The sequence below is a fragment of the Onychostoma macrolepis genome, chromosome 08 (assembly GCF_012432095.1).
Source record: "Onychostoma macrolepis isolate SWU-2019 chromosome 08, ASM1243209v1, whole genome shotgun sequence".
NCBI lineage: Eukaryota > Metazoa > Chordata > Actinopteri > Cypriniformes > Cyprinidae > Onychostoma > Onychostoma macrolepis.
This window is the reverse complement of record NC_081162.1, coordinates 15,197,997-15,210,191: the sequence shown is the minus strand read 5'-3', so window position 1 is coordinate 15,210,191 and position 12,195 is coordinate 15,197,997. Positions and strand designations below refer to the sequence as shown.

Below are 12,195 nucleotides of genomic sequence, written 5' to 3'. Positions count from 1 at the left end.
AGGGTTAAAAAAAAACACTTAAAGTTGCTAACCTTTCTTGTCAGTTAGCAGTCAAGTATATAGCGTTTTGCAGTGATCTTTAAAGCGTGCCCCAAGCCTCTGATACCCCAAAAGGTCACGCATTGCACTGAAGTCATGGCGTCAGGTTACCGGGTGACTAAACGCCATTGTAAGCAGAGAGGATAGAACCGTTCCTTGAAGAAATCTTTGACCCTTAATTTCCTTCTTCCAAAACTTGACATGAAAGATATCGAGTCACGTATTTTATTACTTTGTTGTCTCGCTGAATAAATGTGCAAACAAGGTTGTGAACACATTCTGTGCTAAATAATGAAATATTCACATGTATTTTATTATATCAAAGTAGAAATAAAAGTTTGTAACTGATAAAAACGGATCTGTTTATTTCACCGCTTTTTTTTTTGTACAGCCCTTCACATAAAGATGATCAAGCTTGCTGTAAATGTCAACAAAAACGTGAAATTACCCATACTAAAATCAATTCAACTTTGGCATTAAACAGTTATATTCACAGAGCAGTGGAACACATGATACAATTTAATAAACAAGAACATAGTTTGTTGCACGTTTATGAGTGTGAGATAAATGTGAGGTCTGACAAGGCAACTTGATATTTTTTTTTTTTTAATGCAAAACCAATAAAAATAACAAGTGGTAGTCTTTAAATATTTACATATGCACAGATTTGGTTGAACGATAGTTATATAATTGTGTGAATTGATTTAATGTAAGTGAAATGGTCCTGAGCATTGGTTAATCCAGAATTTATGTACCATCTCACATTAACCTACAGCACACATTCCAGCTTCACTGTCCAGTTCTGAAAACCACCCAAGCTGTGATTCCCAAAAGCAAGTAAGCATAAGTAGAATGATGTATGAACCGCTATCAACAATAGGCTTACTATGCTTTTGGGAAACAGCCCTGAATCGTAGTTAGACCTGTGAAATAATAACCAAACTTAAGCATCAGTTTAAGCCCAGCGCTCAAATACGGTCACTGAAAGACCAGTTTGACAGTATGAATATATTTTGTTAGACTATATACACATATAAAACACAGAATGATAACATTTTGTATGCGTAAAAGGCAACATTTAATGTAGGTCCACCTCCTTCAGTCTAACGAACTTCCCCTTCTGTGCATTAATAATAAAATGTTGCCCCCTGGTGGAAATTTGAGGTCAAGGAAAAAAAAAAAAAAAATAGTAGGAAGGACATTATAGATTTTTCATAGTTTGCACTGGCCTAAAAATATTTCCTAAAAATAGGGCAAGAAATAAGATGACAAAAGTTTGTCGGAAAAAGTAAAAAGAGAATCCTTTCTATTCAAACAGATAAAGCATATGAACATTTCAATGTTCAAAAAAAATTTAAAATCTTTTTAAGAATTCCATGGAGTCAAAGCTTGATATGAATTAAAATATGGGTTTAAAACAATTACTGAAAATAATTTTTTTTTTAACTTTACAATCTTTTCTAACGGACAAATTGAAAAAGTAATGCTACATTTTACACACTATTTAAACACGGAAGACAATACTACGGAAGAAGTTGAGGTTGATCTTGGGGAAATAAAATTCTTAAATATATATTTAAAATTCAATGAAGTATTTCAAAACACCTCCCAAAACAGTTTCTAAACTGCAGATGCTTTCAACATTCACTGGAACACATGATCTTCTTTCAGTCCCTATTTAGCATGGACTTCCTCTAAAAGAGGTACTTTCGACATGTTGTTACCCCGCATTTGCACTCTACGCGCATGCGCTTTTTAGGAGAGCCTGGGAGTCCCGTCAGACTGAAATTAGAATCCATCTTCGTGCTCTCGGCATCTACTGGATCAACTACGGAAAAAATGAAAATGTTCTACTTCAAAAAATGAAAAACACTATTTATATTGACAAATATATAAAAGTACATATAAATTTAGTGAATGACTCACTACAGTTCAATGGAACATTAAACAAAAAATACAGTTAAAGTAAATATAATTTATTCATGTGAGGGCAAAGCTGAATTTCAGCAGTCATCCTTCAGGAATCAATCTAATTTGCTCATGTGGTGCTCAAGCAACAGATTCTATTTCTATTTAAAAGTAGAAACCTTTTGTTATAATACAAATGTCTCTATTGTCAATCAATTTAATGCATCCTTCCTGAATAAAAGTATCAATTTCTTTCAAAAAACAGCTACTCATCCCGAACTTTTGCACGGTAGTGCATGAATTAATTGATCTAAATAATGATGGCCCCAAATGACTTGGCATGTTGTACACACACAAGTCCCACACTTACTTTTCATTTTGTAATCAAATGTGAGTTCCTCTCCTGCCTTTATCCCACGTGTGGCAAAGAACGCTATCCGTGGCAGCCGCTCATCTAGGTTATCAATGAACACATTATATACCTGGAGGTTGGGGTCACACTGAGGAGAAAAAAGAAAACATTTGTGATATTCAGTTTACTTCCCTCAGATAAAAAGCTACAGTTTAACTGCTTTCAAGTCAGTTGTTTACAAGACGATGCAAGGATCTCAAGTCCACTCACACTGTGATTGACAAAGTGAGAGATGTTTCCATAGTGAGCAGCATCCACGGTGTACTCGTCATCAACGTAATCCAGATCAAAAAGATAGGTGGCGCCTTCTTTATCATATATGTGACCTCTGCGTTCAGCTTCTTCTGTTGTAATGATCTAAACAAGAGATAAAAAGAGGGTTTAACAATCATGAAGCCAGATTCACTTCTGGGAAAGACAGATCAACAGCCAATCAGCTATCACAAGGAAACTGAAAAGTTGATTGATAATGCCATTGATAATCTACCAGTGAAGCAAAACATATTTCAATGAAACACAAAAACGGAACACTGAAGGGTGAACAAATTAACAACTTGTCTAAGCCACAGTGACTGGGTGCCACCAATACATAACATATTATGAAAAAAAAGAAAAACATCTGATCCATACAGGAAGTAAACATATAGTGCTTCTCACCTCCCCGACGTACTCCATAACGAAAGTGTTCTTCCGAATGCGCTCCATGGTCTTTACCCCCCATCCCCTTCCATTGTCTGTCCTAAAAATGCAGAGGGAATACCGAATTCCCCTCTGCACCACTCTGTTGGGGCAGTCGATCCCACAATGGCAGCGCTTGTTGCATTCGTAAATGGGCAACCCGGGCCGAATGCGGACTTGGCCTAACTCATTGTAAGCAAACTTGTGCTGCGATGCGCCGGCACAGCATCCCTCCACAGGGTTTTCCAGGCAGTCTGTGCATTCGCAGCCCACGGATACCTCATTCAGCAAGATCCCATCACCCACTTTATAGTCGTTTATGTAGGTGAAGTTCTTAGGCGGGCCTTCCAGGTCGACCTGGTTCCGTACGTAGATGTGGCCCTTGTGGGTGCCCAGGCTGTTGAGGTGTGTCTCCCACTGTTTAAGAATCTGTCGGAGTTTGGCCCACTGGATGAGCTGTGACACAGTGGCGGGGTCTAGGCGACGAGGGGCAGCACGCTTCTTCTGTCTCCGCATCTCTGCATTCAGGTCTTCCCAGAACTGGTTGAGAAGATCTACGCACTTCAGGTTCTTCCGTGGTTCCCATGTGTTGCTGGATTCGGGGTAGCCCTTCCATTTCACCAAGTATAACTCCTACGAAGGGGGTAACAGGGATGGTAGTGAGCTTAAACACATTTAAACCTGGGGCCAGTTGCATAAACATAGCCACTATTAAGACTGAGCTAGTCTGACCAAGTAGCGGTTCGTCAAGTGGTCAATCAGTCTAAGTTTAATTTTGGGCTAAAAAATTAAACCAAACTTTTACAAGAAAAGTTCATATCAGGCACTTTGTCATTGTACACGATACATCAAAATTTAGAGTGAACAAGGTACACTCAAACATTTATACTATGAAAATATGAAAGACATTTAGGTTAATTAAAAACGGAATGACACGATACACTATATACAGTCATGGCCAAAAATATCGGCACCCTTGGTAAATATGATCAAAGGCGGCTGTGAAAATTTATCCGCATTGTTAATCCTTTTAATCTTTTATTTAAAAATTTCACAAAAATCTAAACTTTCATTGAATAAGAATTTAAAATGGGGGAAAATATCATTATGAAATAATTTTTTTTCTTAAATACACATTATTGGACACAATTATTGGCACCCCTAGAAATTCTATAAGTATATTCCTATTCATATTCATGATTTTGAGCACTCCAGGGTGATTATGAACATGAAAGTATCCAGCCACGGCTTCCTGTTTCACAGAAATATAAATAGGAGGGAAAACAAAGCCCAAAATTCCCTTAATCATCCATCACAATGAGAAAAACCAAAGAATATATGTCTGATGTGCAGCAAAAGATAATTGAGCCTCACAAATTAGTGAAGTGGCTTTAAGAAAAGAGCTAGAGCAGTGAAAATTCCCATTTCCATCATCAGAGCAATAATTAAGAATTTCCAATCGACAGAAAATGTTATGAAACTGCCTGGAAGAGGACGCGTGTCTATATCGTCCTAATGCACAGTGAGAAGGAGAGTTTGAGTGGCTAAAGACTCTCCAAGGACCACAGCTGGAGAATTGCGGAAAATAGTTGAGTCTTGGGGTCAGAAAACCTTAAAAAACTATTATCAAACAGCACCTACATCACCACATGTTGTTTGGGAGGGTTTCAAGAAAAATTCTCCTCGCTCATCCAAAAACAAACTCCAGCATATTCAGTTATCAGACACGACTGGAACTTCAAATGGGACTGGCTTCTATGATCAGATGAAACAAAAAAAAAAGAGCTTTTCAGCAGCAAACACTCAAGATGGGTTTGGTGAACACAGGGATAAAAAGTACCCCATGTGTATAATGAAATATACTGCTGTATTTTTGATGTTGTGGGCCTATATTTCTGCTGGAGGTCCTGGACATCTTGTTTAGACACATGGCATCATGGATTCTATCAAATACTAACAGATAAAAAAATCAATAAGTGACTGACTCTGTTAGAAATCTTATAATGGGCCATGTTTGGATCTTCCAACTGTACAATAATCCAAACACAAACCTCAAAAACAACACAAAAATGGGTCACTGAGCACAAAACCAAGCTTCTGCTGGCCGTCCCAGTCCTCTGACCTGAACCCTATAGAAAATGAGTGGGGTGAACTGAAGAGAATAAGCACCGTCATGGAGCTGGGAATCTAAAGGGTCTGGAGTGATTCTGGATGAAGGAATGGTCTCTGATCTCTTGTCAGGTGTTCTCTAACCTCATCAGGCATTATAGGAGAAAATTTTGAGCTGTTAAACTGGCAAATGGAGGATTCAAAAAGTATTGAATAAAAGGGTGCCGTTAATTGTGGCCAATGTGTATTAGAGAAAAACATTTATTTCATAATGATATTTCGCCCCATTTTAAATTCTTATCCAATGAAAGGTTAGATTTTTGTGATTTTTTAAATAAAAGATCAAAAGGATTAACAATGCAGATTAATTTTAACAGCCGCCTTTGATCATATTTACCAAGGGTGCCGATATTTTTGGCCATGACTGTACAATATTAAACATAAATATATTGTCTTGATTAATGAACTATATATTGAGATGTATATAGTTATGACTAGACTTGAAGAATTAGTTAATCCAAAAATGAAAATTTGTTGACCATTTACTCACCCTCATGTCATCCTAGATGTAGTTTTTTTTTTTTAATCAGAACAGATTTGGAGAATTTTAGTATTACACCACTCACTCACCAACGGATCCTCTGCAGTGAATGGGTGCCGTCAGAATGAGAGTTCAATCAGATGATAAAAGCATCGCACATAGGTGAGCCAGAAGAGTTTTGGAACTGTGTTTATGGACCGATGAGACAAAGATGAACCTTTATCTAAGTGATGGGAAAGCAAAAATGTGGAGAAAAAAAAGGGAACTGCAAATGATCTCAAGCATACAGCCTCATCTGTAAAGCATGGTGGAGGTGGTGTCGTGGCATGGGCATGCATGGCTGCCTCTGGAACAGGCCCTCTCAACTTTACTGATGACAATGTATGATGACAGTAGCAGAATGAATTTGGAAGGGTACAAAACCATCTTGCCTACCAATATTCAAGAAAATGCCACTAGATTCATTGGGAAGTGCTTCATATTGCATCAGGACAATGACCAAAACACCCTGCCAGTTCAGTCAAGGAATTTATAAGTCTTAGATTGCCCAAGTAAATCTCCAGATTTAAATCCGATTGAACAGGAATTTCACCAGCTGAAGAGGAGAGTAAAGGCAAAAATTGGAATTGGCTGCATTAAAGGCTGGGAAAAGTATTTCAAAGGATGAGACCAAGAGTCTGGTGATGTCTATGAGTCACAGACTCACTGCTGTGACTAAATAATAGCTTTTAATCTTTTATATCTGCCTTATGCTCACATCAATGAGTGGGATGAACTCTAAAAGTGCTGTTCTTTTTATTTGGTAAAACATGTGTGTGTTGAAACGGCTAATAATAAAATGTGACATTCTGTAGTTTTGTCTCATATTTATCTTTTCATGATATTTGCAAATGTCTTGACTCCACAGCCAACAGAACAATTTTGTCTTCACTGTTCCAATACTTTTGGAGGGCACTGTATTTATCTCCTGATTCAGACAAGATTACTTTTTCGCTGAGGAAAGCAACATTTTTCAACAGAGGAATTTTAGTAGGACACAACAGTTATAGTAAAGTGTCTTGATAAATCAGTTTATTACAAACACACACCTTTTCCACAGCTTTTCCTTTCTAATGACATTTAACTGATGGCTTGGAGATCGGTTGGATTATCGTGATGTTTTTTCAGCTGTTTGAACTCTCATTCTGACAGCACCCATTCACTGCAGAGGATCCACTGGTGAGCAAGTGATGCTAAATCTGCTAAAGGGCGAGTAAACTGTCAGCAAATTTTCATTTTGGGATGCAAGATTCCTTAAAAAAAAAAAAACTAGATGAAGACTAACTTGTAAGACTAGTCTAAGCAGTTTATGTGACTAGCCACCACTTAAGTTTTGCTTTGATAAAACTCATTTTACCCATCATGTAGTAGAATTTACTTTGACATGAGTACATTTATGAGCCAGACTTTTAAGCTCACCTGTACTATTTGTGTCTTCCCATCGTTGATGACTTTCTTTTTGTAATCGCAGAGATATTCCACCTCATAATCACACAGGTTGTGCTTGTTGATGCCCAGCTCTTCGCACTTCACCCCTTGCTCTCGACAGATCACCTCCAGCTGGTCTACAGTAGCGATGCATGCTACCCTACAAACTTCAGCTACAAAATACAATTAGATGTTAATTGCAGGAAAAACACAGGTAAAATGTGGGATGACAGACAATGTGTGCAAGCTTTAGATCAAGAACTGCACAGCTCTTCAGCAAATAGGCTACTTGATGTCCTCATGCCTGTAACCAGAGGTCTGCAGAGAATTTGAGAGCTATTATTATTATATTGTTATTAAGCTTTTTAACACAGGGAATAAAGCTAATAGTTCTGGTTTGCCTTCAAGACTTAATAAAATTTTAAAATATACTAAAACAGAAAACCATTATTTAAAATTGTACTAATATTTCACAATATTACCATTTTTACTGTATTTTTGATCAAATAAATGCAGCCTTGGTGAGCATAAAAAATTTCCAAAACTACAAAAATTACAGACATTTTTAAAATGTATATTGCTATCTTGCAAATATTTTCCACTTTGGCATTAAAAAGCTTGAACCAAATGCAACATCACAGAGTAACACTAAAAAACATTAAAAAAAAATGTACATATTGTACAGATAACTTGATCATTTTGGCAGTTTAAGATAAAAACCCTTACAGAAAAACTCCCATGCATCATCACTAACCTATGGGTCATTTAATAAATTGTCTAAAGACTAATCGTCATAAGCAAAATGGACGAGATCCAGTTAACCTAAATGAAGTAGATAAACAACGATGTAGGCATTAGATTAACATTTTGCGGGAGAATTTTAGTATGTGCTTTATGATGAAGTGTCCAGTGATCAAACATGTGGAGTAAATCATATTCCTCAAGAAAACGTAAAAGTTAAGCTAAAAGCTAAACAATGAAGATTACTCTAACTACAGAGTGTGCACCTCTTTGCACCGTATGCTACGCAGTACAACTTTACAAAGAAGTTGATGCAAGAGAAACAGATGAGTTCACAATGAGCTTGTTTGAATGTATTTCATAAGCGCGCGGTAGCCATAACATCGACCTAATGTGAATTTGTATCAACAACTTGCAGCAAAGAATCTTCCAAAACTGAGTGTTTGATTCCGGGGGATCTTTGATAAGACATCACTTAACTAACAACTCGTGTAATACATCAGACATATAGCGTGTAAACCGTTGTTTCTAAACGATTAACACGATATATTCTTACCTTTCAAATTTTCCGCCATCTTCCGACCGCCGCCAAAATTATAGGATTGAAAGGCCGCTAGATGATTGGACGTGGCACAGTCTGAGTGACGGTTTGGCCAGCCAATAGAGACAGAGTATTTAAAACTGTTCAAAACCAGAGCTCTGTTCAAAACGTATGAAAATTTTGTAGGCTTTAAAAAAAAAAAAAAAAAAAATCTCTTTATACCTGGACTGAACATACGTTACATGCATTTTCTCAGTTATTTTAGCTCCCCTTTTGCTCATTTATTTCCTTTGTGATAGTTTACAAAATCTGAGGAGACTTATTTGTCGATATGTAATTATTTATTTACCTGAGGCTTTATTTTTATAGTATGAATCGGGGGGGGGCATTACAGATTATAAATTGTGTTGCTCTATAAAAAATAAATAACGCTTTTAATTTGCCTCTCACCGTTTGTGAAGGCGGGGCGTAGAGTTCATCCATCATCACGTGACACAGAAATACTCCAGAACTTCCGGAGAAAGTCGTCATATGTTTGGTGGGCGTTTATAAATATTATAGGTTCGTATATGCATTTAATTTCACATTTGCATGAAACATTTAGCTTAAACATTTGACTTTTCATATTTATTTTTTCTCTCTCTCTCTCAAAATGCACAACAGAGAGGGGAAAAGGCCTAAACTGCCTTTTTTTGAGAGACCGGTGTCTGTCAGCTCATAATAACTAACGTTACTGCATAAGCCACTCAATACACAATATTGATTATAAGCGTTTTGTTTAGGTCCTACACGAATAAGCATTTTAACCGATGACTGGTCTTGTTTGCTTTAATTTGATTTTATCTTTTTAATCAAAAAGGACCGGTTGACCCAATTCAATTATTGCCTTCCCTTAAACAATAAATGTTGAATTAAATGATGTTTATGTGCAGGCATCATGTCGTCCAGCATTGCTCAAAATCTCCGGATAGCAGCTGTCCTTCTGGTGTTTCTTGTTCTTATAGATGTTATTTCACTCGCATATGCAGATAAGGTACAGTTTCTCCCTGACACATCCATTACATCTATGCTCTTTTACCAAATGTGTCCCACTTATGTAAAAAAATATTTCCTACAAATGTCACTTTCTTAAAATATTGCCTACACAGAGTTATGAAGATGTGCGTTGCAAGTGCATCTGTCCACCCTACAGAAACATCAGTGGACATATCTACAAAAAGAATGTGTCCCAGAAAGACTGGTGAGACTGACTACTGTATTGACACTGTCCAAACAGACCCGTGTTGTCTGTAAAGTTTAGTATATATATAGATCAATAAATTCTTACACTATTTTCAGCTGTCTTGAGAATTTATTGTTAATGTATTGGTTTATAGTAACTGTCTGCATGTGGTGGAGCCCATGCCAGTGCCTGGCCATGATGTGGAGGCCTACTGTCTGCTCTGTGAGTGCAAGTATGAAGAACGAAGCAGCAACACCATTAAGGTATTGTGCGACTTCCAGTAGTCAATAAATCCTACTTTGAATTAAAAATGTTTATTATAATCTTCTTTTATGCCTTCATAATCTAGTTGTCCACTTTAAGCTAAATTGAGGAGTATTAATATTTTTATGTATTTCCCAGGTGACCATTATAATCTACTTGTCAGTGGTTGGAGCTCTTCTGCTGTACATGCTGTTTCTACTTCTAGTTGATCCTCTAATCCGCAAACATGATCCGTACACCATGCCACTGCAGAATGAGGAGGATTCTGAGGTTTGTGCACATTGTGTTTTTTTAATTTTTTTAATTTATTGTTTGAGAAGTATTTTACAGAGATGGAAACAAGAGGCTTCAACTCAGCATAGACTTTGAATAGAATTAGAATAGAGTTTACTTGACTTGGACTTAAATTAGAGATTTTTGAGCAAATAAGTCTTTGGGTCTAATAAGAGAAAATATTTTCTCGTTCTCACACCCTCTGTCACAAAAATGAAGATACGTTTTCTATTAAATGTGTATATACATTGTGGAAAGCGCGCCGACATAATGGCGCAGTTGCACTTCGGGTGTTCTGAGTTCGAATCCCAATCCCATCCCACTTTATATATATGTATATGTGTATATAGCAGCCATTACTGCATTCTTCAGTCTCACATGGTCCTTCAGAAATCATGACATTCTGATTTGCTGTTCAAGAAACATTTCTTATTATTGTCTTATATTACTGAAAGGGTAGAATTTTTTGTCTGAATGTGTCTGATAGCAAACTTGGAACAACGAATCACATATATTTTTAAAATCACTTTTGTAGATAATTTGCTTAAGTTAAGGAATATTTTTCTATTTTGTTGGGTTTAGGTATTCATTTTGTCCTTTGTCTCCCCCTACAGGATGTGAGGCCCCGTGTGGATGGTTCACAAGGTCGTGGGAACACTGTGCTGGAGAGGGTAGAGGGGGCTCAACAGCGCTGGAAGAAACAGGTCCAGGAGCAGCGCAAAACTGTGTTTGACCGCCACAAGCTGCTCAGCTAAGCCCTCAGATTTACTCCGGCTGGGAAAAAGTCTAACGGGCACCACTGACCGAGACAACTTGCATGGTGGTCTTATAGTTTCAGCTTTTATGACAATATGTTTTATCAGTGGGCCTGCATTATCATTAGTATTATAATCTTACCAAGACCAACTTGGTTGATTCCAGCTTTCAAACTGAAACTGTAAAAACATAAAGCAACTTGTTTAGTTGCTTGCTGTTAACATAGACATAAGAGAATCAGCCAGCTCCAGTTGGTCTCACGCCCACGGTCACCTTTACATTTCTCACACAATAACTTGAAAATATCGGTGCTGTCACTACTTTGCTTTGAAATAGCATTGCAAAGAATGAGATTACATGGAAATGTGCAGTGTGATCTGGGAGTACTGATGCGGACATGTATATAATATAGATGCGCTTATGAATGAGTAAAATTTCATTGCACTGTTGTAGTTTCACTTTGAATCACCAAAAAATTTATTGAATTATTCCTATTTATTTATTTATTTATTTATTTGCAAGCTGATAATACCATTCAGGATGGCACATGCCACAAGCATATGTTTTAAATGTCAGATTATAATGAATAATTATAAATAAATGTATATATTCATAATAGTGAAGGAATAAGTGGCTTTATGTGATCAGCACTGTTGAATAGTATATCATAAGCTTCCTCTAATATGCTTGACACTTTTGTTGGATGTTCTGATTTACAGACATCCAGAAATATTGATTTTGCACCTCAAAATGTGAAGGAATTTGAAGGACTTTGCTTGACTATCGTATTTGCTGCTATAATGATTTTTTCAGTATGTATCCAAACAACTTGCAGCTGTTTTACAGCTGAAAAATTCTTGCTAATGTGAAAATGCACTAAAATATTAAATATATAAAGAATGTTGCCAACTTACTTTGTGCAGCTTTTTTCTTGAGAAAATTCACTATGGGTAACACTCATCTGCTGTTTTGTACAGTAAATCAACTAGGAAATGTGACCCTGGACCACAAAACCAGGGTCAATTTGGGTCAAAGCTGAATAAATAATCTTTCCATTGATGTATGGTTTGTTAGGATCGGACAATATTTGGCCGAGATGCAACAATTAGAAAATCTGGAATCTGAGGGTGCAAAAAAAATCTAAATATTGAGAAAATCACCTTTACAGTTGTCCAAATGAAGTCCTTACCAATGCATATTACTAATCGAAAATTAAGTTTTGATATATTTACAGTAGGAAATTT

The 12,195-nt window shown here is 36.8% G+C and overlaps 2 protein-coding genes across 2 annotated transcripts; one reads left to right on the top strand and one right to left on the bottom strand.

Annotated features, from left to right (window-relative positions):
* Nucleotides 1-102: 102 nt before the first annotated feature.
* Nucleotides 103-8,537, bottom strand: suv39h1b (SUV39H1 histone lysine methyltransferase b). Its single transcript, XM_058783945.1, has 6 exons — nt 8,452-8,537; nt 7,146-7,327; nt 3,017-3,670; nt 2,570-2,716; nt 2,318-2,447; nt 103-1,867 (listed from the first exon to the last, which is right to left on the bottom strand). Exons 1-6 carry the CDS (start codon nt 8,468-8,470, stop codon nt 1,734-1,736), a joined length of 1,266 nt encoding a protein of 421 aa, XP_058639928.1. The 5' UTR covers nt 8,471-8,537; the 3' UTR covers nt 103-1,733.
* Nucleotides 8,538-8,895: 358 nt separating this feature from the next.
* Nucleotides 8,896-11,924, top strand: tmem9 (transmembrane protein 9). The gene is made up of 6 exons (XM_058784242.1): nt 8,896-8,997; nt 9,369-9,469; nt 9,585-9,676; nt 9,813-9,921; nt 10,061-10,192; nt 10,810-11,924. The coding sequence occupies exons 2-6, from the start codon at nt 9,374-9,376 to the stop codon at nt 10,948-10,950; spliced, it is 570 nt and encodes a 189-aa protein (XP_058640225.1). The 5' UTR covers nt 8,896-8,997; nt 9,369-9,373; the 3' UTR covers nt 10,951-11,924.
* Nucleotides 11,925-12,195: the final 271 nt, after the last annotated feature.